Source organism: Heteronotia binoei, chromosome 9, assembly GCF_032191835.1.
Source record: "Heteronotia binoei isolate CCM8104 ecotype False Entrance Well chromosome 9, APGP_CSIRO_Hbin_v1, whole genome shotgun sequence".
Classification (NCBI taxonomy): domain Eukaryota; kingdom Metazoa; phylum Chordata; class Lepidosauria; order Squamata; family Gekkonidae; genus Heteronotia; species Heteronotia binoei.
Window position 1 is genome coordinate 114,569,063 of NC_083231.1, and position 26,584 is coordinate 114,595,646.

At 50.5% G+C, this 26,584-nt stretch overlaps 1 protein-coding gene across 3 annotated transcripts in view; it reads right to left on the reverse strand.

Moving 5' to 3' along the window:
• Positions 1-3,841: 3,841 nt before the first annotated feature.
• CTNNA2 (catenin alpha 2) overlaps positions 3,842-26,584 on the reverse strand; it is a 1,018,631-nt gene continuing 995,888 nt past the window's right edge. For all 3 annotated transcript variants that reach the window (XM_060247184.1, XM_060247186.1, XM_060247187.1), the window contains one exon: positions 3,842-5,103. In XM_060247184.1, coding sequence (XP_060103167.1) covers positions 4,816-5,103 — 288 coding nt within the window. In that variant the 3' untranslated portion in view covers positions 3,842-4,815. The remainder of the gene's footprint in view (positions 5,104-26,584) is intronic.

Here is a 26,584-nt window from a genome sequence, read left to right on the forward strand (position 1 = left end):
AAGGAGAGTTGTGTTCCAAGAGAATTGATATTTTTGGGAGTGTTGACAATCGGTCTTTGGACTGTAATCATAAAGGAAATGTCACCACGAGTAAAAACAAAACAGGGATATTAATTCAGATCAACGTTTTAATCAAGTTCTGACTCGAGCAACGCCCAATTCATAAATGCAGTGCATGTTCCGAATGACAAATATTTCTGATGTTTGGGACGAGTTGAAAATCCTCTTATGTGATCATTTATTCTGTCTTTATGCCTAGTTTCATTTTCCTGGGCAGAGGAAGAGACGGTTGAAAAGAGGCATCTAGAAGAAAGCGTCGATTCAGCAGAAATGTGTCTCAGGGATGTTATCCCACCAGAACAATTAGCCCATCTTCCTGCCATACAGTACAATCCAAGTGACGTTTCTGTGGGCAGATCTTTCATTTCATAGCAATTGCTGCACCGTATCCTTGGCTTTGAGAAGACTTCCTAAAAAAAAAACCCACAGTTCTTGTCTGCTAACCTGCTGTGTTGGTACAAAGTCATTGCTAGGGAAGGAGATAGACTTAAGATTACATTTCTTCCTACATCCTGTGATAAGGAGACCACCTGCAGCAGGGAGAGCGATAAAGGCTTTGCTAGTCCAGGCTAGCAGACAAGTCAGGGCCCAGGGTGTTCAGAGGTGGTTTGCTATTACCTGCCTCTGCACAGCAACCCTAGACTTCTTTGCTGCTTTCCCATCCAATACTAACCTTGCTTACCTTCTGAGATCTGACAAGATCCGGCTAACCTGAACCATCCAGATCTGGGCACACAGTCTCTAGCAACCTAAAATTTTGAGAAGGAGATCTCTTGGGTGAGGAGTGCAGTCTTGGAGAATTGCATTCCAGCGACAGTGGGGAGGTTAAATCTGAAATGTATTTCCTCTTGAAGACAACAGAAAGACAATGAAACTTGTGGGTTAATTTTCTTAAGAACATAAGAGAAGCCATGTTGGATCAGGCCAATGGTCCATCCAGTCCAACACTTTGTGTCACATAGTGGCCAAAAACCAGGGGCCATCAGGAGGTCCATCAGGGCCCTAGGACACTAGAAGCCCTCCCACTGTTGCCGCCCCTCCAAGCACCAAGAATACAGAGCATCGCTGCCCCGGACAGAGAGTTCCAACAATACACTGTGGCTAAAAGCCACTGATGGACCTCTGCTCCATGTTTATCCAAACCCCTCTTGAAGCTGGCTATGCCTGTAGCCGCCACCACCTCCTGTGGCAGTGAATTCCACGTGCTAATCACCCTTTGGGTGAAGTACTTCCTTTTATCCATTCTAACTCGACGGCTCAGCAATTTCATTGAGTGCCCACGAGTTCTTGTACTGTGAGAAAGGGAAATAAGTAGCTCTTTCTCTACCTTCTCTATCCCGTGCACAGGCCTCAGATTCAGTGGGAGCTCAGAGGAGCACAGCTCCCGAACCTTTCTGCGAGTTCCACCTCCTCCTTCTGAGAGTCCCACCTCCTTGTCCATTGAATAGTAGGTGCAGCTGCATAACAATCCCTGGATGAGCTCCACCAGCTATTTTTTTACAAAACGAACCCTGCCCATGCATAATCTTGTAAACCTCTATCACGTCACCCCTCAGTCGACATTCCTCCAAGCTATAGCGCCCCATAGCCTTTAACCTTTCTTGCTATTAAAGAATCTGACCCAAAGGACAAAAGACCCAAAGCCGACTCCAACCTTTTTGGGGCTGAGGATGGGGGGGTCGGAGGGAGCGGTGTTTCCAAACCTTAAGTTAGGGCTTTTTTGGTAGCAGAACTCCTTTCCATATTATTCTGCACTTCCCACCCACCCCCCACCCCCGATGTAGCCAATCCTCCTAGAGCTTACAGGGCTCTTCTTACAGGGTCTACTGTAAGCTCTTGGGAGGATTGGCTACATCAGGAGGGTGTAGCCTAATATGCAAAGGAGGTCCTGCTAGAATTCCTTACAGGGCTCTTCGTACAGGGCCTACTGTGAGCTCCAGGAGGATTGGCTACATCAGGGGTGTGTGGCCTAACAGGCAAAGGAGGTCCTGCTAGAATTCCTTACAGGGCTCTTCTTACAGGGTCTACTGTAAGCTCTTGGGAGGATTGGCTACATCAGGAGGGTGTAGCCTAATATGCAAAGGAGGTCCTGCTAGAATTCCTTACAGGGCTCTTCGTACAGGGCCTACTGTAAGCTCCAGGAGGATTGGCTACATCAGGGGTGTGTGGCCTAATATGCAAAGGAGGTCCTGCTAGAATTCCTTACAGGGCTCTTCTTACAGGGCCTACTGTAAGCTCCAGGAGGATTGGCTACATCAGGGGTGTGTGGCCTAATATGCAAAGGAGGTCCTGCTAGAATTCCTTACAGGGCTCTTCGTACAGGGCCTACTGTAAGCTCCAGGAGGATTGGCTACATCAGGGGTGTGTGGCCTAATAGGCAAAGGAGGTCCTGCTAGAATTCCTTACAGGGCTCTTCATACAGGGCCTGCTGTAAGCTCTTGGGAGGATTGGCTACATCAGGAGGGTGTGGCCTAATATGCAAAGGTGGTACTGCTACAAAAAAAGGCCCTGCCTTTAGTAAAAGACCACCATCCCATTGAAGGGGTAGTGTAAGATGTTGGAAAACGGAGCTTTATCATTCGTTAACTGCCAGCTGCGGTTTTGAAAAGAAATAGAGCTGCAGGAAAATACGGAGTCTACACGGCACATGCAGGAGTTCATTAACAGCCTGATGCAATCTGCAAGGAGTAATATACTGTGGAGGAGCATATCTTTTTAATGGGGATATCTGTTCCCTCTGCATAGGATGATATTATTTTTGCATAACCGCAGGATGTGGCTTCTTCATTGCCTCCAGCGGTAATACTTTGCCACGGGTCTCTTCTTTCCTCCTCAACGGCGAGCGTGCCGTTAAATCCAAGCTCGGACTCAGCAAAGACCGTTTTCTTGACAAACGGAATCATTTACTCTGCGTGACTGTTCACTGCTTTTTGTTCTCGAAGTTGCCAGATTACCGACTTACTGTCACTTTCACGAGCGATCGTTTATCCAGACCGATGTTCCCTCTAAGCTGCAGAGTCTTGCGAGTCAAAATTGTGGACTTCTTTTGGGCCAGGGATTACTTCTTTTGGGCCAGAGTTGTACTTGCCTCTTTGACTGGGGAGCTCACAGCACCTTATAGATCGGGGGTGGCCAGTTTTTCTTAACGTATGAGCCACACAGAATAAACGTTAGAAGTTTGAGAGCCGCAAGATGTGAACGTCAGATGTTTGAGAGCCACAGGAAGGAAGGACGGCAAATAGATGGGGGAGGGAGAGGTGGAAAGTAAGCAACTTTTAACTTCAAATGCCTTCTCCAGACCGGCCAATGGGGCAGTGGGGGCTTTGAGAGGCACACAATATGTATGAAAAAGCCACATTTGGCTCCAGAGCCACAGTTTGGCCAACCCTGTTATAGATGGTTTCCAGGCAGTCTCCCATCTAAGCAGTGCTCAGAATCCAGAACTATGTATTTTATTGCTGTTCTTTTATTGTTGGTTGAATTGTTTTGATGATCCGTTGTGTTTTTTTTTTTAAACATATTGCTTCCCTCGGTTGGAAGTCACCTCAATGCAGTGATATAAAGAGATGGGGTATAAAGATTTCTAACACTCCCCCCCCCCCAAAAAAAATAATGGTTAGATGTTTATTTTTGTCTAAGCTATTGGGCAGGATTATCAGTTGAAACACAGAAGGATATCGGTGTCTGACAGTGAAATAATATATATAGCACCATATTGGTGACAGTGGAATTACACATAGAAAACAGATGGACAGTGGAACATGAGGAGCCAGACGGAGAATTCCAAGGTTAAATAAGTTTATTGAGAGTTAGCAGTTACAACGGTATATCAGATACCTTGTAATCCAAAGCTACACCTACGTATTTGCCTCTAAGTTCTCACATTTGTCAGTTCCCATGTGTCTACACATTCCATCACTGGCTCGTCTATTTCTAATAATATTAATATTAATATAATTATAATAATACAAAAGGCAATGTCAACCACCATGTTGTGCTCATACTCCACCAGAAAGAATTCAATTGGCAAAAGGAAAAAGGAAAAAAAAGATACTTTTGTCGATGTCGAATGGGAGTTGTCGAAAAAGGAAGCAATAATCATAACACCGCTTAGAAACAAAAGAAGAAAATGTGGGTTAAGACGTGTTAATTTCGATCATCTCTGTTAAAAAAAATTTCACATACCATAATGAAGATGACTCCGAGTTAAATTGTCTCGTTATCCAGGCCACACAGTCAAGCATATTGGGCGAGTTACATGATTGCATTGTAACAAAAGCAATACAAGCTTTTAATGGTCCGCCATGGCAATTTCCAGGTTTCCCGCTTATACATATACCTGCCAACCTAATGTCTCTTGCATGCATTAAAGGTTTGCTTTCCATATTTCAGAGCTCTCTCCCCTTCCTTCCACCACCACCCCTGGCTCTTATGGTATGATGTGTTTGGAGGGAAGGCGAGGGTTGTGAATTCCGTTTTTCGTTTGCTCTCGTGGGAAAAGAGATTAACTCGGTGGACCTCCATTTAACATCAGAACACCGTGTGTGTCTTTGGGGAGGGGGAAATGCAGATTTGCGGAACAATTTTAATAGAGTCTCAGGTTGCATGCAAATTGACACTGCTCCGTTTTCTCCCCCCCCCTCCTATTCCCTCCCCCGCCATGCCAGATGCATACAAGTTGGCAGGTACGCATACAAAAAAACCCAAAAACCAAAGAAGGAAATAGAAAACTCTTTCAGGGCAAAGCCTAGAGGATTAGAAGGAATCCATCGCTTTAAATTCACTTAGCGCCTGTACAGGGGAAATGTGTTTCTTTTGAGACCCTCGTCTCACTCTCGTCTGGTACTCCTCCGGCTTTTCTCTCTTGACTAAGGGTTTCTTTTCGGGCGCCTTCATCTTCCAAGACACAACCGGGGAGTTGACTGCTGCTGTGCCGTAGATCTTTTGGTATTTGGTCGAAGCCACGTATGAAGCTTTTACAGTGAGGACCACAGCGTTCATCAGGTTTTTAGCGGCCTGGATGAGAGACGTGGCGCTATCCAGCTGGGGAGAGGAAAGAAAAGAAAGGAAGAGATGAACAACAGTCAAGGAACTGAGCTGCTCGTCTTGTAGCAGAGGACACTAGGCAGAAATAACCTGTCTGTGAAAGCCACACACAAAGTATAAAAACACTTCCACAATAAAAGATTGGCGGGTGCATGTTGAACTTCCCTTGGCATTCGACGACCACCTATCTGGGGTCTGTCCCAGGTTTTCTTGGGCTTTGGGCAACAGAGTATAAGCAGTTTCACAGAGTAGATGTGTTGGTCTGCAGAAGAGCAGGGAGATTTGAGTCCAGTAGTGCCTTAGAGAGAAACAAGAGTTTCCGGGTGTAAACTTTCAAGAGTTATAGAATCTTAGAGTTGGAAGGGACCTCATAGCTCCCTTTGCCAGACACAAACAATGAAGGGATCTTTGACTCTCGGAAACTGACATCCTGAAATCCTTGTCGCTCTCTAAGGTGCTACTGGGCTCAAATCTGAGACTACCGATTTTGCACTAGAGCTTGTCCCAGGTGGAGAGCCCTTTTGCTCCCGGTGCTTCTCTTCGTTTTCGTGCAAGCTGCTGTGGAGCTAGGAGTTGGTGCGCCGCTCTCCCGTGGCAAGCAGAAAACACCTGTAAGAGGACCTTGGTTGCAGTAGGAAAGCGGTGCTCCAACTCGCAGCTCTGCGGCAGCTTGCGCGAAAACCGAGAGAAGCACCGGGAGCAAAAGGGCTCTCCACCCGGAAGAAGCCTAGTGCGAAATCAGTATATAACCAGGCTGCCTTTCCCCTTGACCTAATTGCCCGCCTTCCATTGAGCCCTTCCCATTTGACTCTACCATTTCTTCTTTAACCACTCCCTTTCCCATTGCAATCGGCTTACTCGGGCGAAGACAAACGGCCCTTTTGCTTTTTTCTTGTTGTTGTGAACTTTCGATTACTTTGCATAAAATCAGAGAGAAGAAAATATGCCTTCCATTATTGCATAGTCGCTGCTATTAGATCCAACTGGCATCTGGACGTTGCCCAGCCAAAAGTGTCTGCAGAACACACCGGGCATAAGATTCTAGTTGTGGGGAGAGCAAGGTACAAAGTGTTGTGTTTGTGCACTAATGATGCTTTTACCTGGGTTCCTGCCTGGCTCATTGGAGCCTTTAGGTCGGAGCTTGGGGCCTCAGGAACAATGGGCAGTATTTTCTTTCTTTCTTTGATTGGATTTATATCCCGCCCTCCCCGCCGAAGCAGGCTCAGGGCGGCTCACGACATAAAAATCCCACGGACAATGAAATGAATGAGTATTAAAATGACACATTCAATAAAACAAGATATACAATGATTAAAACAGTTAAAACAGAATAAAACAGAATACTGAGTTGGTGCTAGGATCGAAATCCCTGCTGCCCTGCTCCAATCACGGCCCCCCTGCTGGTTTGAATGGTCCAATGGCGCCCTGGCGTGGGAACCTTGAACTGTATATAGTTGGCCCCGTTAGCCATTCTTAAGAGTTCAGCTATTACTATGCTGTACTGAATAAAGAGAGTTATGTCCACTACAGCCGCGTCTGCTCCTTGTGTTGAACCCACTATGTCAGGGGTGGCCAACGGTAGCTCTCCAGATGTGTTTTTTTGCCTACAACTCCCATCAGCCCCAGCCAGCATGGCCAATGGCTGGGGTTGATGGGAGCTGTAGGCAAAAAAATCATCTGGAGAGCTACCCTTGGCCACCCCTGCACTATATTATACAAAGAATGCCCAAAGGATTCCCCCCTCGCCAACAATGGCTCCCCAATCATTTAGCATCATTATCACAGCACGGGCCGCAAGCGTTAGATACAAAGGAGCCATCGTTTTCCGCCCCCCTGCCCAATGCAATGCTTGCAAGATTTTTTCATGTTGTATCTGTGACGGGCAGAAATGATGCCCACTCGTTTGCTTTAAAATAAAACTTAAAACTGCACTTGGGGAGGGACGGTGGCTCAGTGGTAGAGCATCTGCTTGGTAAGCAGAAGGTCCCAGGTTCAATCCCCAGCATCTCCAACTAAAAAGGGTCCAGGCAAATAGGCGTGAAAAACGTCAGCTTGAGACCCTGGAGAGCAGGGGAGGGACGGTGGCTCAGCGGTAGAGCATCTGCTTGGTAAGCAGAAGGTCCCAGGTTCAATCCCCGGCATCTCCAACTGAAAAGGGTCCAGGCAAATAGGCGTGAAAAACCTCAGCTTGAGACCCTGGAGAGCAGGGGAGGGACGGTGGCTCAGTGGTAGAACATCTGCGGTAAGCAGGAGGTCCCAGGTTCAATCCCTGGCATCTCCAACTAAAAAGAGTTGTAATGTACTGGGAGACGAGACGTGGTGAAGACTTCAGGCTTTATTAGCTAGTACATTACGGAACTGGGGAACACGCGGCCGGGTCCGCCAATATATACAAACACCCCGGAACAACCCCCCGCTGGCCAGCCCAATCCTGGCCAGTTAAACTTCCCGCGCTTGACATTGATTGGCCGTGACTTTCCCCGCGCTGTGCCTGGTCGCCCGAGGACGCGCGGCGCGTGTGTAGAGTCCGATACTCTACACTCCTCCCCCCCCTAGTTCAGACCACATAGTCCCGGAGGTACGCTGGTGCTCTCCGTTCCCGTGTCGATCTCCTCGGGGTCGCTCGTGGAGCTGGGTCTGGTTCTGGTGTGGGCGATGCTGCTCTTGGTTGTGGGACGCTGGGGTCTGCTTCGGGCCCCGGCTCAGATTCGGTGTCTCTGGGGGCATCATAAGTAGGTAGTTCCAGTATTGGCGGGGCCCCCTCCGGCGCCTCTGTTGCTAGCTGTTCCCTATTCCCTGCCTCCTCCATTTCCTCGGGTAGGGTGCGGCGGCGCAGCTGATCTATGTGCCGTCTTAGTACCTGGCCCCCCTCGGTGGTCACCTCGTATGACCTGGAACCTGTCACCCTAAGGACTCTCCCCGCGACCCAATCGGGGCCGCTTGCGAAGTTCTTCGCGTATACAGGGTCACCCGGAAAGAACCCCCGCACTGCCTCCCGGACCTCTGGGGACCCGCGGACCTCGGGGGCCCGGTCTGGGTGCAGCCTGTCTAGACGGGTTGTCAGTTTCCTCCCCATGAGCAGTTCCGCGGGGCTGGATCCCGTTATAGGGTTTGGGGTGATCCTGTTGTGGAACAGGAAGGCTGAGAGGCGGTGGTCCCAATCCCCATGTACTATTCTCCCCAGTGCTTCCTTGGTGGTCCGCACCATCCGCTCCGCCTGGCCGTTGGTTGCCGGATGGAATGGTGCGGACCTTATGTGTCGTATGAGGTACCTCTCCGTGAACTCCCGGAATTCCCGGGAGGTGAAGGCCGTTCCGTTATCCGTCACCAGGGTGTCTGGGATCCCGTGCGTGCATAGGACCTTCCTGAGTGCTCGGACGGCTGCCGCCGTGGAGGTTGAGGCTACCGGAATCACCTCTAACCATTTTGTGTAGGCATCCACAAGTATAAAAAAGATCTGGCCCTGATACGGGCCGGCAAAATCTAAGTGGAGGCGGGACCATGGCCGCCTGTTAGACTCCCATCTGTGGACCGGGGCTGACGGGGGATCGGGCCGGGATTCTTGGCAGGGTTGGCACCTCCTCACCCACCCCTCAATTTCCTCATCCATGCCCGGCCACCACACATAACTACGGGCCAGAGCTTTCATCCTCACGATGCCCGGGTGGGTCTCGTGGAGGTCTTCCAGTACCTGTTTGCGCAGGGGGGGGGGGAACCACCACCCGGCTGCCCCAAAGCACGCACCCCTTGTGTGTCGATAGCTCGTCCTTCCTGGACGCGAACGGTCTGAACACTTCTTCCACTTTGCCTGCCGGCCACCCCCTCCCCACCCAGTCCCTGACCCGTGCCAGGATGCGGTCCCTCCCTGTCGCCCGGGCTACCTCTGCCGCGTGCAGTGGGCGCTCAGGGAGAGATTCAATGAGCATTACCCCATGTGTGGGGGCGGGATCGGGTTCTGTTATGGGGAGCGGCAGGCGGCTGAGGGCATCGGCGTGTCCCATGGCTTTGCCCGGGCGGTGTACCAGTTCATACGTGTAGGAGTTCAGGAACTGGTTCCACCTCAGGACCCTCTGGGATAGGATTTGGGGGGTCTGACGGTCTGCCGCCAGGAGGCCCAGGAGCGGCTTGTGGTCAGTGGCGATGGTGAAACGCCTACCGTAGAGGTAGTCGTTGAACTTGTGCACCCCCGCCACGATCGCCAGGGCCTCCTTATCGATTTGAGCGTAGTTCCGCTCCGCTGGGGATAGGGTCCGTGAATAGTATGCTACTGGCACTTCCCTCCCGTCCGGGAGTTGGTGCCCCAAGACCGCTCCCACCCCGTAGGGGGAGGCGTCGCAAGCCAGGATCAGTGGCAGGGTTTCATCATAGTGGTGCAAAACCGCGTTCGAGACCAATAGGTCCTTGACTGCCTGGAACGCCGCGGCTTGGTGCTTCCCCCAGACCCACGGGGCTTGTTTATCAAGCAAACGGTGTAACGGTTCCGCCACGGCGGCCTTGTGGGGCAGGAACGAGTGATAAAAATTCAGCAAACCCAAAAAACTTTGTAGCTCCGCTTTGCTTTTGGGAGCGGGGGCCTGCACAATGGCCCTAGTCTTAGTACCTGGCCCCCCTCGGTGGTCACCTCGTATGACCTGGAACCTGTCACCCTAAGGACTCTCCCCGCGACCCAATCGGGGCCGCTTGCGAAGTTCTTCGCGTATACAGGGTCACCCGGAAAGAACCCCCGCACTGCCTCCCGGACCTCTGGGGACCCGCGGACCTCGGGGGCCCGGTCTGGGTGCAGCCTGTCTAGACGGGTTGTCAGTTTCCTCCCCATGAGCAGTTCCGCGGGGCTGGATCCCGTTATAGGGTTTGGGGTGATCCTGTTGTGGAACAGGAAGGCTGAGAGGCGGTGGTCCCAATCCCCATGTACTATTCTCCCCAGTGCTTCCTTGGTGGTCCGCACCATCCGCTCCGCCTGGCCGTTGGTTGCCGGATGGAATGGTGCGGACCTTATGTGTCGTATGAGGTACCTCTCCGTGAACTCCCGGAATTCCCGGGAGGTGAAGGCCGTTCCGTTATCCGTCACCAGGGTGTCTGGGATAACGGAACGGCCTTCACCTCCCGGGAATTCCGGGAGTTCACGGAGAGGTACCTCATACGACACATAAGGTCCGCACCATTCCATCCGGCAACCAACGGCCAGGCGGAGCGGATGGTGCGGACCACCAAGGAAGCACTGGGGAGAATAGTACATGGGGATTGGGACCACCGCCTCTCAGCCTTCCTGTTCCACAACAGGATCACCCCAAACCCTATAACGGGATCCAGCCCCGCGGAACTGCTCATGGGGAGGAAACTGACAACCCGTCTAGACAGGCTGCACCCAGACCGGGCCCCCGAGGTCCGCGGGTCCCCAGAGGTCCGGGAGGCAGTGCGGGGGTTCTTTCCGGGTGACCCTGTATACGCGAAGAACTTCGCAAGCGGCCCCGATTGGGTCGCGGGGAGAGTCCTTAGGGTGACAGGTTCCAGGTCATACGAGGTGACCACCGAGGGGGGCCAGGTACTAAGACTAGGGCCATTGTGCAGGCCCCCGCTCCCAAAAGCAAAGCGGAGCTACAAAGTTTTTTGGGTTTGCTGAATTTTTATCACTCGTTCCTGCCCCACAAGGCCGCCGTGGCGGAACCGTTACACCGTTTGCTTGATAAACAAGCCCCGTGGGTCTGGGGGAAGCGCCAAGCCGCGGCGTTCCAGGCAGTCAAGGACCTATTGGTCTCGAACGCGGTTTTGCACCACTATGATGAAACCCTGCCACTGATCCTGGCTTGCGACGCCTCCCCCTACGGGGTGGGAGCGGTCTTGGGGCACCAACTCCCGGACGGGAGGGAAGTGCCAGTAGCATACTATTCACGGACCCTATCCCCAGCGGAGCGGAACTACGCTCAAATCGATAAGGAGGCCCTGGCGATCGTGGCGGGGGTGCACTAGTTCAACGACTACCTCTACGGTAGGCGTTTCACCATCGCCACTGACCACAAGCCGCTCCTGGGCCTCCTGGCGGCAGACCGTCAGACCCCCCGAATCCTATCCCAGAGGGTCCTGAGGTGGAACCAGTTCCTGAACTCCTACACGTATGAACTGGTACACCGCCCGGGCAAAGCCATGGGACACGCCGATGCCCTCAGCCGCCTGCCGCTCCCCATAACAGAACCCGATCCCGCCCCCGCACATGGGGTAATGCTCATTGAATCTCTCCCTGAGCGCCCACTGCACGCGGCAGAGGTAGCCCGGGCGACAGGGAGGGACCGCATCCTGGCACGGGTCAGGGACTGGGTGGGGAGGGGGTGGCCGGCAGGCAAAGTGGAAGAAGTGTTCAGACCGTTCGCGTCCAGGAAGGACGAGCTATCGACACACAAGGGGTGCGTGATTTGGGGCAGCCGGGTGGTGGTTCCCCCCCCCTTGCGCAAACAGGTACTGGAAGACCTCCACGAGACCCACCCGGGCATCGTGAGGATGAAAGCTCTGGCCCGTAGTTATGTGTGGTGGCCGGGCATGGATGAGGAAATTGAGGGGTGGGTGAGGAGGTGCCAACCCTGCCAAGAATCCCGGCCCGATCCCCCGTCAGCCCCGGTCCACAGATGGGAGTCTAACAGGCGGCCATGGTCCCGCCTCCACTTAGATTTTGCCGGCCCGTATCAGGGCCAGATCTTTTTTATACTTGTGGATGCCTACACAAAATGGTTAGAGGTGATTCCGGTAGCCTCAACCTCCACGGCGGCAGCCGTCCGAGCACTCAGGAAGGTCCTATGCACGCACGGGATCCCAGACACCCTGGTGACGGATAACGGAACGGCCTTCACCTCCCGGGAATTCCGGGAGTTCACGGAGAGGTACCTCATACGACACATAAGGTCCGCACCATTCCATCCGGCAACCAACGGCCAGGCGGAGCGGATGGTGCGGACCACCAAGGAAGCACTGGGGAGAATAGTACATGGGGATTGGGACCACCGCCTCTCAGCCTTCCTGTTCCACAACAGGATCACCCCAAACCCTATAACGGGATCCAGCCCCGCGGAACTGCTCATGGGGAGGAAACTGACAACCCGTCTAGACAGGCTGCACCCAGACCGGGCCCCCGAGGTCCGCGGGTCCCCAGAGGTCCGGGAGGCAGTGCGGGGGTTCTTTCCGGGTGACCCTGTATACGCGAAGAACTTCGCAAGCGGCCCCGATTGGGTCGCGGGGAGAGTCCTTAGGGTGACAGGTTCCAGGTCATACGAGGTGACCACCGAGGGGGGCCAGGTACTAAGACGGCACATAGATCAGCTGCGCCGCCGCACCCTACCCGAGGAAATGGAGGAGGCAGGGAATAGGGAACAGCTAGCAACAGAGGCGCCGGAGGGGGCCCCGCCAATATATACAAACACCCCGGAACAACCCCCCGCTGGCCAGCCCAATCCTGGCCAGTTAAACTTCCCGCGCTTGACATTGATTGGCCGTGACTTTCCCCGCGCTGTGCCTGGTCGCCCGAGGACGCGCGGCGCGTGTGTAGAGTCCGATACTCTACAAGAGTCCAGGCAAATAGGCATGAAAAACCTTAGCTTGAGACCCTGGAGAGCCGCTGCCAGTCTGAGTAGACAATACTGACTTCGATGGACTGAGGGTCTGATTCAGTATAAGGCAGCTTCATATGTTCATATGCACTTGGAATATAGCTAGCCATTTCCCAAGGTCTCTCTTGTAGCTGGTAATATTGAGGGCTCTTATCAGTTTCCCTCAAAAAATGATAGTTTTCTGGACCTTCTTCTCGATACCTGCCGCAGCGCAGACAGAACAGTGCAAAAACCTTCAAGGGTTTGCTTTGAAGGCCAAGTCGCATGGGGTCAACAGATGTTCTGCCCGAGAGACGAACGCCTAAACGTGGCAAGGATGAATGGGAAAACATGTTAATTTGCTGATTCTCCCTCGAGGTATTTAAAAATACAAACAAACCTGAATCTTGCAGATACGTTTTTGACCCGCAGGAAGCTGATAAAGATGACTTACTGTTACAACCAGCTTAAGACCGGAGAGGAGGGGACACGGAGGGGGTTCCAGCAAAAAAAATATGTTACTTCTGGGGGAAAAAGCCCAAAAGTGATGTCGTGTCATCAGCCCAACTGACATTCCTGCCCCCCTCTCCTGCCAGAGAAACAAGATGTCAGGGTGGGGAATCCACCACCCCAACTGTAGAAGAAGAAGAAGACTGCAGATTTATACCCTGCCCTTCTCTCTGAATCAGAGACTCAGAGCGGCTTACAATCTCCTATATCTTCTCCCCTCCCACAACAGACACCCTGTGAGATGGGTGGGGCTGAGAGAGCTCTGACAGAAGCTGCCCTTTCAAGGACAACTCCTGAGAGAGCTATTGCTGATCCAAGGCCAATCCAGCAGCTGCAAGTGGAGGAGTGGGGAATCAAACCCGGTTCTCCCAGATAAGAGTCCGCACACTTAACCACTACACCAAAGTTGGCTCTCTGTAGAACTGGCACCCTTAGCTGGATCCAGCTTTTTGTGTGGGCCACAAAGCAGGAAGTCCCTTCAGCCATCTTTGGCAGTGGGGAGACATGAGCAGAGCAGAACTCATGAAGCAAGCACCCCACACTCTACAGAAGTATACCGCAAGAGTCACTTCTTCCGATACAGCCAGAATGTGAGCCCATCTGTCCTTATATCTTGGAAGAAGAAGATTTATATCCCGCCCTATACTCTGAATCTCAGAGCGGTCACAATCTCCTTTACCTCCCCACCCCCACAACAGACACCATGTGAGGTAGGTGAGACAGAGCACTCTCACAGCAGCTGCCCTTTCAAGGACAACTCCTACGAAAGCTATGGCTGACCCAAGGCCATTCCAGCAGGTGCAAGTGGAGGAGTGGGGAATCAAACCCAGTTCTCCCAAATAAGAGAGCTATGGCTGACCCAAGGCCATTCCTGCAGCTGCAAGTGGAGGAGTGGGGAATCAAACCCGGTTCTCCCAGATAAGAGAGCTATGGCTGACCCAAGGCCATTCCGGCAGCTGCAAGTGGAGGAGTGGGGAATCAACCCGGTTCTCCCAGATAAGAGAGCTCTGGCTGACCCAAGGCTATTCCGGCAGGTGCAAGTGGAGGAGTGGGGAATCAAACCCGGTTCTCCCAGATAAGAGAGCTCTGGCTGACCCAAGGCCATTCCAGCAGCTGCAAGTGGAGGAGTGGGGAATCAAACCCGGCTCTCCCAGAGAAGAGAGCTATGGCTGACCCAAGGCCATTCCAGCGGTTGCAAGTGGAGGAGTGGGGAATCAAACCCGGCTCTCCCAGATAAGAGAGCTATGGCTGACCCAAGGCCATTCCAGCAGCTGCAAGTGGAGGAGTGGGGAATCCAACCCGGCTCTCCCAGATAAGAGAGCTATGGCTGACCCAAGGCCATTCCAGCGGTTGCAAGTGGAGGAGTGGAGAATCAAACCCGGTTCTCCCAGGTAAGAGTCCGCACACTTAACCACTAACCAAACTGGCTCTCAAACTGGAGAGTGGAGTTATTTCAGATGCTGAATGACAATTATCAAGCAAATGGCAATAGCAGGTGAATTGCTTATTATTTATTTATTTAGTTAGTTGGCTTATATTCCGTTCTTTCCCATAAACGGGCTCAGGGCGGATCACGCATGCAATAACAACAATAAAAGCCCACAGTTCTAAGTTAAAACACTACATTAAGATTAAACAAGTAAAAACAATAAAACAGTAAATAAAGTGCACCGCAGGCGGAAAGGGCACATCACACAAGGTAAACAATTATAGGCCCAGACTAAATGATGGTAATAGTAGCAGGATAGCACTGAAGTAGGACACAGTGTCGCCACAAGGCCACCACAAGGGAGGCCAACTGATGGAATAATAGCTGGAATAGGATACCCGCTGCCTCAGCCATAAACCTGGCGGAATAGCTCCGTCTTGCAGGCCCTACGAAATGGCAGTAGCTCAGGTAGGGCCTGGATCTCCATTACAATAGCAAGCGTGATTGGATTAGGTGAGACATGCATAGGGGCAGTGGGCATGGAGAAATCAGCATTGGTAATGAGACAGGAAACCTAGGTCCTGATTCAGTCCAGGCGGATGCATTGTCTTGCTCTTCGTTATCCACTCGGACGGAATCAAGACCTAGGGTTCCTGTCTCATTACCAACGCCGATTTGCCCTCGCCGACTACCCCTCTTGCATATCGCGCCTAAGCCAATCATGCCTGTATAGACATTTGCCTGTCATTGTCATTCAGCATCTGAAATCACTCCACTTTCCAAGATATAAGGACAGATGGGATCACCTTCTAGCTGTATCTGAAGAAGCGAGCAGCGACTCATAAAAGCTCCTCCCCTGCCACTAATTGTGTAAGTTTTTAAGGTGCTACTGAACTCTTACTACAGACAAGCTAACATGGCTACCTATCTTGATCTATCTACAGAAGTATGCTTATTTGCATACAGAAGTATGCAAAGAATAGTCATGGTATATGCAACACACACTGCTAGCATTCTGCCTGGAAAAAAAGAATCACATGCTCCAGATCAGGGGTGTGAAACATAGTAAGTAAGTAAGTAAGTTTTATTCTTATATCCCGCCCTCCCCCGCCAAAGGCGGGCTCAGGGCGGCCCATGGGCCAAATCAGGCCCCTGGAGAGCTCCTATCAGGCCCCTGAGCAACTGGCTGTCATCTGCTTCCTTCTCCCTCTCTCTTGCTTCCTTCTGCATCACAGCTCGCTTTGCAAGGCTTGCTGAATCGCACAGGAGCTGCAGAGCAAAACCTCAACTTTCTCCATTGGCTGAGGCTCCTCCCTTGAGGAGGAAAGGGGAAAGGTGGAGCCAGGCTCTGTGAATCGCACAGCAGAGCTACTGAGCCAAGCCTCTCTGTTCTATTGGCTGAGGCTCCCCCCCCAGTCCCCCGGGGAAGAAAGGAAAGAGCCACAGCTTCATTTGCCCCCTGCCCTGGATCCCACGGAAGAGATACAAAGAAAGCACCTTTAAGACAGAGTGCTAATGTTTTAAGTCTTTTATTTTAAAAAAAAATGTGTCTGTGTCCTTTATAAAGTTTATATCTCTGTTGCTTAATCTTAAATATGTATACACATGGCCTGGCCCAACCTGACATGGTCTGGCCTAACAAGGTCTCATTTGTGTCAGATTCGGCCCTCATAACAAATGAGTTTGGCAACCCTGCTCCAGACCCTTTTGCGCAGAAAAAGACTTCTAAACCACTTCGTTTGGGGCAAACACCCACAAAAAGCCACCCATTAGTGCCATCTATCCGAGAATCCTCAAAAGACATCTTCCTCCGTAGGTCAAAGCAATTCGAACTCATCTCTTCGGTTACTCAATGGGAATGGCTCTCTAGAATCCATAGAAAATCCACTTTGCGAAGCACTTAAAACTATTTGGACAGAATTCTCCCCTGGAGAAGCAGCACAGAAATTGCCACAGACAAGGGGAAAAAAGGAAAGGAAAAGTCCCCTGTGCAAGCACCAGTCGTTTTCGACTCTGGAGTGACGTTGCTTTCACAACGTTTTCATGGCAGGCTTTTTACGGGTTGGTTTGCCATTGCCTTCCCCAGTCATCTACGCTTTTCCCCCAGCAAACTGGGTACTCATTTTACTGACCTCAGAAGGATGGAAGGCTGAGTCAACCTCAAGCCGGCTACCTGAAAACCCAGCTTCCACTGGGGATCGAACTCAGTTCGTGAGCAGAGCTTAGGACTGCAGTACTGCAGCTTCAACACTCTGCGCCACGGGGCTCTTACCACAGACAAATGGCCTCCCTTTTAGGCACAACTGTGCCAGTGCTCCTTAAGGACAAACACCCTAATCCATGTGCTACATCCATAAAGCGGAGCAACTGGTATAAAGGAGGCAAAGAGAAAGAAAACCACGTGTGTTTGGAATCATGAAGGGATCTGAATCTTTGTCCAAATTCAAACTGGCGCCCTAGTCCGTTCTGGAACCCATCAGCTGAGGATTCAGACCTGGTCATGTGGCCATTGTGCTACTCTCACTGGTCCACAGGGCGGATGGGCAGAGCATTGCAACGAGGACTCTGATAGGTGGACAAAGAAAAGCCCTCCCTTTTGTATGGTTCCTCCCCAGCTTTTATTTGTGACCTGCCCAATTTTCCAAAGAGCTGAAAAAGAATACCTGAGCCATCTTGAGGACTAATAGTGACAATCTTACTGCCCTTTCACGGTGAACCAAGATCTGTGGCTCCAGACAGGCCAGTTCATCCTCCATAATCGAAGAAACAAAGAGTTGGAATGGACCTCAAGGATCATCTAGTCCAGGGTAGAACATGCAGTTCGGGGGCCAAATCAGGCCCCCGGGGGACTCCTATCAGGTCTCTGAGCAACTGGCTGTCATGTGCTTCCTTCTCTCTTGCTTCCTTCTGCATTTCAGCTTACTTTGCAAGGCTTGCTCAATCACACATGAGCTACAGAGCAAAACCTCTATTTTCTCCATTGGCTGAGGCTCCTCCCTTGGGGGAAAGAAGAAAAGAGCCAGAGCTTCCTTTGGCCGGTTCCCTGGATCCCATGAGAGAAAAACAAAGAAAGCACCTTTAAGACCAATGAGTGCTAACGTTTTAAGCATGTTATATATATTTGTATATATATTTGTGTTTGTCTGTGTTCTTTATAAAATCTATATCTCTGCTACCTAATCTTAAATAGGTGCACACATGGCCTGGCTCGACATGGCTCGGCCCAACCAGGCATGGCCCAGCTCAACATCTCTTTTATGTCAGATCCAGCCCTAGAACATAAGAACATAAGAGAAGCCATGTTGGATCAGGCCAACGGCCCATCAAGTCCAACCCTCTGTGTCACACAGTGGCAAAAAATGTTATATACACACACACACTTTGGCTAATAGCCACTGATGGACCTCTGCTCCATATTTCTATCTAAACCCCTCTTGAAGGTGGCCATACTTGTGGCCGCCACCACCTCCTGTGGCAGTGAATTCCACATGTTAATCACCCTTTGGGTGAAGAAGTACTTCCTTTTATATGTGCAAATGATTTATATATATATATTTATATATATTTAGAAATCCACAGAGGCAATATCCTTTTTCTTAAGTCAATTTCATAGAAAGTGCAGGTTTGATTCCCCACTTCTCAACTTGCACCTGCTGGAATGGCCTTGGGTCAGCCATAGCCCTGGCAGAGGTTGTCCTCATAACAAATGAGTTCGAACCCCTGATCTAGTCCAACCCCCTGCGCAATACAGGGAATTCGCTATCCCCCACACCCCCAGTGACACCTCCTCTAAGCCTAGAGAAAGGCAACCCCCTCCCCCCCCCCAAACCCTCCAGGATCCCTGGGCCAACCTGGCCTGGAGGAAAATCCTTTCCTGACCCCAAAGTGGCAAATGGCATCCATTACCTTGGGCATGCAAGAAAGGGCCATGAGAGCCAAGCCCTGGCTTATCCCTTCCTCTCGTGATCTGCTTAAGTTCACAGGATCGGCACAGCAATCAGATGGCCGTCTAAAGGCAAAAGGTAACAGTAACCCCCTGCGCAACCGCTGGTCGTTTCCGACACTGGGGTATCGTTGCTTTCACGACGCTTCCGTGGCATTTGTTCTGCTGGGCACATAGCACTGTTATGCTCCTTGCAAACAAGGATACTCACCACAGTTAGCTTTCCACTAGAGAGATTCTTTAGGAGAATAAACATATGAAGCTGCCTTATACTGAATCAGACCCACGGTCCATCAAAGTCAGTATTGTCTTCTCAGACTGGCAGCGGCTCTCCAGGGTCTCAAGCGGAGGTTTTTCACACCTGTTTGCCTGGACCCTTTTTTGGAGATGCCAGGAATCTGACTGCTGCCTGTGTTTAGAAGCTACGCTGCAAATTTGGTGCCTCTCCCTCAAGTCCTCTCCCCCCCCAGCCCCCATACATTATACTTTATGTTTTGCCATTGACTTCAGTGGCCCATAGGGAACAATGGTGGGATGGGGCACCCAAAGAGGCCTCTCTGGAATTTGACCCACTGATCCAATCGTTTTGAAACTTGGGGGTTCTCTGTGGGAGGGGTTCCTGCAGATGCCCTGAAAATGTGGTGCCCCTCCCTCAAACCTCCGGCCCCCCCAGCCCCCATACATTATACCCTATATTTTGCCATTATGGCCCATAGGGTATAATGGAGCTGTATATTCAGGAATAGCCAGATATCTCCCGAATCAGATTCGGCCACCAAGTCTGATATTCGGGAATATTTTGCCTCCTGAGTATTTCCGCCCCCGAATATCCCGAATCTGAATTTCACCAATTTTCCCCACCACATTCCTACTGTGGAACTGCAGTAAGGAAAAAGAATCACTCTCCTCCACGTAGTAGAAGTTTGCTCTGCCGCAGTTTCTCTGCCAGTAGAAAATGGGATGATTTTGTCCAATGCAGCCGCTATGCCAGAACCTGATCCCCAAAAAACCTTTTGAGCCAGCGGCCCCTTTGGAATTTGGAGACAGGGTGGTGAGTGCAACCATAACATGGCTGCCATGAAACAAGGCACCAGACACACAGAGAGAGGAAGCCCAAGTGCAGGGGAGACGAAGGATCATTCTAGAGGAGAAGATATTGGATTTATATCCCACCCTCCACTCTGAATCTCAGCGTCTCAGAGCGGCTCACAATCTCCTTTTTCTTCTTCCCCCACAACAGACACCCTGTGAGCTGAGTGGGGCTGAGAGGGCTCTCAAAGCAGCTGCCCTTTCAAGGACAACCTCTGCCAGAGCTATGGCTGACCCAAGGCCATTCCAGCAGGTGCAGGTGGAGGAGTGGGGAATCAAACCCGGTTCTCCCACATGAGTCCGCACACTTAGCCACTACACCAAACTGGCTCTCCCAGTAATTTTACAGTGGGAAAGACGAGTGAGAGAACAAAACCCACACTGTAGGGGCAGCTGCCACTGAAACCTTTTTTTTTTTTTAAAAGTGCACAGCCAATCAGATGCTCTGCTGGGCAAACCCCTACCTGGCTCCATCCACTTTCTAAAAAACTCACAAAAGGTGTTGGTTGGTGGGTGCCATGGTTTCCATGGGCACTATGTTGGGGCCCCTTTGTGGTATGCTACATGGTATTTTGCCCATGTGGCCCCCTGTGACTCCCAGCATTAGCTCTTGGAGGTCCTTGGGAGGAAGCGGGAAAGATCCACGTGACCCCTCTTGCACTCAGGGAAGTCAAGCCAATTTTAAAATAAATTCTATCTTCACCTTCTGTTCTTCCCTGAAAAACCAAGTGCAGATTATGGGAGTTTTCCGCTGGTCTCTTGCCAAGCACGACAATCTTCCGCAAGGCTACTGTATCAGCTGCTCTCTGATCGTACTGCCATTAAAAACGTCTACAAAATCCCATCGTTACTCATAGCGATACGGGGAGGGGGGGGGGAGAACTGGAAAGTGAGCCCACCTCCAGACAATTAAGGAATTACAATTGATTGGTTCAAATGATTCATCGTCACGCGTTCTCCACCCCACCACCCAAACTGTTAATTAATTTTTAATCTCCAGATTCAAGAACATTCCCCCCCCCTTCCCACACAAAAGACACGCTTCTTTTCCGCTTTTCCCTTTTGAAAGAAAAAACAAGTTTCAAGATGGATAGGAGCATTAGAATGGCAACAACATGCCAACTCAACAGAGAGCCGTGATCTATCGTGCCGTATAATGGTCTCCTTTCCGTTCCGCGGCCTGATTTACGACGCAACTTGTGTGTTTGTTGGCAAATGGCCGATCATACTCCATTAAATTAGGATATTTTAAATTACCGGCGAGATCCGCCATCAAACATTGTACGGCTGTCGAATGGCCCCCCCGCGCAACGAACATGGGATGTCAGAGAAGGGCGGCACATTCTTCACAGGCCCAGCTTTTCCCCTCAATTCAGCAAGATATTTGTAGCAACACTGAAACAGTACATGAGTCAAGAGTTATAGTCCAATGCACCCTTTTGTAGAGGGGAATGTTGGACTGTTTTCGCTTCAGAAACCTTCACATTCAGAGGCACATTCAGAAACCTTCACATTCAGAGAGCCAGTTTGGTGTAGTGGTTAAGCGTGCGGACTCTTATCTGGGAGAACCGGGTTTGATTCCCCACTTCTCCACTTGCACCTGCTGGAATGGCCTTGGGTCAGCCATAGCCCTGGCAGAGGTTGTCCTTGAAAGGGCAGCTGCTGTGAGAGCCCTCTCCAGCCCCACTCACCTCCCAGGGTGTCTGTTGTGGGGGAGGAAGGGAAAGGAGATTGTGAGCCGCTCTGAGACTCTTCGGAGTGGAGGGCGGGATATAAATCCAATATCTTCATCTACCTCACAGGGTGTCTGTTGTAGGGGGGGGGGGAAAGGTAAAGGAGATTGTGAGCCGCTCTGAGACTCTTCGGAGTGGAGGGCGGGATATAAATCCAATATCTTCATCTACCTCACAGGGTGTCTGTTGTGGGGTGGGGGGGAGGGAAGGTAAAGAAGATTGTGAGCCGCTCTGAGACTCTTCGGAGTGGAGGGCGGGATATAAATCCAATATCTTCATCTACCTCACAGGGTGTCTGTTGGGGGTGGGAGGTAAAGGAGATTGTGAGCCACTCTGAGACTCTTCAGAGTGGAGGGCGGGATATAAATCCAATATCTTCTTCTTCTATGAATCCCAGAGCCAGGAGGCAACACTAGGCCCCAGCCTCTATGCCCTATTGATAGCCATCTGGAGGAACTGGTTGGCCCCTGTGTGAGACAGGGTGCTGGACTAGATGGACCACTGGCCTGAGGAAGAACCTCTTCCTATGTTCTTACGAATGCCTTGACCTTTGTGCCCTGTTGTTGGCCCTCCAAAGGAACTGGCTGGTCACTGTGTGAGACAGGATGCTGGACTAGATGGACCACTGGTCTGATCCAGCAGGGCTCTTCTTATGAGCTCATCAGGGGAAGGCCTCAGCCTCTCTGCCCTGTTGTTGGCCCTCCAGTGGAATTGGCTGGCCACTGTGTAAGACAGGATGCTGGACTAGATGGATCACTGGTCTGATCCAGTAGGGCTCTTCTGATGTTCTTATGAATGCCCTGTTGTTGGCCCTCCAAAGAAACTGGCTGGCCACTGTGTGAGACAGGATGCTGGACTAGATGGACCACTGGTTTGATCCAGCAGGGCTCTTCAGAAGAGCCTCTTCTTACGAATGCCTTGGCCCCTATGCCAAGTCTAGATGGACTACTGGTCTTGTATGAACATAACAGCGCACTGCAGGATCACATCATTAGTCCCTCTAGTACAGCCTCCTGTTTCCTACAGCAGTCAACTGGATGCCTCAGATGTCATGCAAGCAGATGCAGAGACTCTCATTATAGGTCTTTGTCAGCAACTGGCATTCAAGGGTAGACTGCCTCGGAACACGGAAGTCTCATGGCCAATAGTTATTGGATGGACCTGTCTTCCCAGAATTTGTCAAACTTGCTTTTAGTACCATAGGAGACATTCATATGAACACGGGAAGCTGCCTTATACTGAACCAGACTGAGCTTACAGGGCTCTTCTTACAGGGCCTACTGTAAGCTCCAGGAGGATTGGCTACATGAGGGGGTGTGGCCTAATAGGCAAAGGAGGTCCCGCTAGAATTCCTTACAGGGCTCTTCGTACAAGGCCTGCTGTAAGCTCCAGGAGGATTGGCTACATCAGGGGGTGTGGCCTGATATGCAAAGGAGGTCCTGCTAGAATTCCTTACAGGGCTCTTCGTACAAGGCCTGCTGTAAGCTCCAGGAGGATTGGCTACATCAGGGGGTGTGGCCTGCTATGCAAAGGAGGTCCTGCTAGAATTCCTTACAGGGCTCTTCGTACAGGGCCTCCTGTAAGCTACAGGAGGATTGGCTACATCAGGGGGCGTGGCCTAATATGCAAAGGAGGTCCTGCTAGAATTCCTTACAGGGCTCTTCGTACAGGGCCTGCTGTAAGCTCCAGGAGGATTGACTACATCAGGGGGCGTGGCCTAATATGCAAGGGAGGTCCTGCTAGAATTCCTTACAGGGCTCTTCGTACAGGGCCTCCTGTAAGCTACAGGAGGATTGGCTACATCAGGGGGCGTGGCCTAATATGCAAGGGAGGTCCTGCTAGAATTCCTTACAGGGCTCTTCGTACAGGGCTTCCTGTAAGCTACAGGAGGATTGGCTACATCAGGGGGCGTGGCCTAATATGCAAAGGAGGTCCTGCTAGAATTGCTTACAGGGCTCTTCGTACAGGGCCTCCTGTAAGCTACAGGAGGATTGGCTACATCAGGGGGCGTGGCCTAATATGCAAAGGAGGTCCTGCTGGAATTCCTTACAGGGCTCTTCGTACAGGGCCTGCTGTAAGCTACAGGAGGATTGGCTACATCAGGGGGCGTGGCCTAATATGCAAAGGAGGTCCTGCTAGAATTCCTTACAGGGCTCTTTGTACAGGGCCTACTGAGAGCTCCAGGAGGATTGGCTACATCAGGGTGTGTGGCCTAATATGCAAAGGAGGTCCTGCTAGAATTCCTTACAGGGCTCTTCTTGCAGGGCCTACTCTAAGCTGAGTTAGCGTTAGCTAGTTCACAGATTTTTAGCCTCGCTCACACATTGTTGTCATAGCTCAGGAAGGATGACCCCAGAGCACACTAATTTATGCCGTAGCTCACAACTTTAATGCCATGTAGCTCACAACTTTGGACCTCTGCTCCGTATTTTTATGGAAGAAGAAGATATTGGATTTATGTCCCACCCTATACTCCAGATCTCAGAGCGGCTCACAAGCTCCTTTACCTTCCTCCCCCACAACAGGCACCCTGTGAGGTGGGTGGGGCCGAGAGAGCTCTCCCCAGAAGCTGCCCTTTCTGAGACAGCCTCTGCCAGAGCTACTGCTGACCCGAGGCCATTCCAGCAGCTGCAAGTGGAGGAGTGGGGGTATCAAACCCGGTTCTGCCAGATAAGAGTCTGCACACTTAACCACTACACCAAACTGGCTCTCAACTGCACCAAACTGCAGTAGCTTACAACTTTAATGCCAGTAGCTCACGAAGTAGAATTTTTGCTCACAAGACTCTCCAGCTTAGATGGAACGCTGGTGGCCTAATATGCAAAGGAGTTACTGCGACAAAAAAACCCCGCACCCTGATTGCATGGTCAAAAAAGAGGAGAAGAATTCAGCTATGATGCTTTGAGCTGCAGATAACAATAGGAGATAAATCCACCCTAGGAGAAACATCAGTTGGACTTTTGAGTGTTTTCCCCAGACCGAAGGAACGTACATTCCCGGAACAGCGAGGTAAACCTGGCAAGCAAGACTGTGAAGAGGAAGTTAAATGGCTGCTAACAGAATCACGTTCACCGCATGTGCACATAACCTGTTTCAATCAGGGTTCCCTCTAAGCTGAGTTAGCGTGAGCTAGCTCACAGATTTTTAGCCTCCGGCTCACACATTTTTGTCTTAGCTCAGGAAAAATGGCCCCAGAGCACAATCATTTATGCCGTAGCTCACAACTTTGATGCCCTTAGCTCACAACTTTAATACCAGTAGCTCACAAAGTAGAATTTTTGCTCACATGACTCTGCAGCTGAGAGGGAACATTGGTTTCAACCCTTTTTATATTTGGATTTTAAGAACAAGACTGTCTGGCAGAAACATTAACTCAACTACAGACTGCGGCGAGCGGGGCAGAAAGAGACCCTGCGTGGAAACAAGCTGACGCTTTAGCTCCAAAGCTGGAAGGAAAACCCGCATACAGGGAGAAAGAAAAGGTTTTCTTACACTGTTATGACAGCTGTAATGGCAAAGAAATTATGCCTTGCATTGGGAAAGAAGACAAATGGCTACCATCAGATTGGGGAAGGAAGAGATACAGGTTTGGGGGGAAGGGAGGGAGATTTAAGGGACCACTGCAGCGTTCGGTTTGTCTCCTTCCTCCCTCCAACGGGAAAAAAATCAGCTCTGACAGAGGTGGTGAAACCTTTGCCGATTTCAAAAAGCATGGGGAATACTGAACACACATCCATATAAAACAATTCCCTGCTGATAGATAAGAGGCCACTCAGGCAGATGGGTTTAGGCCTAGCATTCTCCCTGATATATTAGATTTCTACATGTATGCGGGGGGATATATGGAGAATTCAGCCCATCTGATAGTCTGAAGTGGTAAAGTTGGACGTGCATGAATCTGCCTTATATTGAATCAGAACCTTGGTCCGTCAGAGTCAGTGTTGTCAGCTCAGACTGGAAGCAGTTCTCCAGAGTCTCAGGCTGAAGTCTTTCACATCGCCTCCTACTTGAACCTTTTAACTAGATGCCGGGGATGGAACTTGGGACCTTCTACATGCCAAACAGATGCTCTGCCAGTGAGACACAACCCTCTCCAAAGGGATGAAGCTGAACGTTTAGAATGTCAGGAAGAACTTGGGTTGCCAAGTTCGACTCGAAGAATATCTTGGGACTTTGGGGGTGAAGCCATGAGCAAAGGTGTGACAAGCACAAGACAGATAGATAGATAAATTTATTGTCATTGTTCTCAAAAAAGAAAATGAGAGCAACAAAATGAGGTGCTCTTCCACAAACATACCAACGCATCAACACCCACAAAAGGACATATACATAGACTTGAACAATTGAACTCTGAAGGGAGTTCTAGCCATCACATTTAAAAGGACCGCACGTCTTTTAAATGCCTTCCCTCCATTTGGAATAATGAAGAATAGGAGCACCTTCTTTTGGAGCTCATAGAATTGCCCCCCCGGTCCAATCTTTTGGGGGTTTTTTTTGGGGGGGGCGGTGTTGAGGAGAGGCACTGGATACTATGCTGAAAACTTGGTGCCTCTATTTAAAAAAAAAGCTCTCCCCCCCCACCGAGCCCCAGATACTCACAGATCAATTCTCCATTATACGCTACACTAGAACAGACCACATAAGGGTTGAACATCACTGCTAATTAAAGGGAAGCAAAATCAAAATTGCCCACTTTGGAATATCGTTTATGACTCAAGGGTCTTGCAAAGGATTCCGTTTTAAGAAGAGAGAAGGGAAATGAATTTATTTCCCCCTTTCCTTCCTTTTTTTTTTCCCACCTCATCACATTTGGAGTAATTTACATATCTGGATGCGATGCATTTTTAATTCATTAAGGTAGATGGCTGGATACTATAGCCGGCCAATCCACTGATTAGTCGTGCTCATTTGCATTTTTCCAATTATTAGTAAGAAAACCACTGGGACTCCCAAGCAAAATTAGTTGTATTTAACAAATTCTGAATTTTAATGTGGCCTACAAATGTTATCTCAGCAAACATGCGACAAACATACCAAGGGCTGCAAACAGCTGTGTGGAAGAACTATTTTGAACTCGGAGGCCAGAGATTAATATCTCAAAATTGCTTGGCCGTTAGGTTCATTGTACAAAAAAAAAAAAGACCTTTATAAATGAAGAATACTAAATAAGTACCCCCAAATATCTGAAATGTTCCTAAAGCAA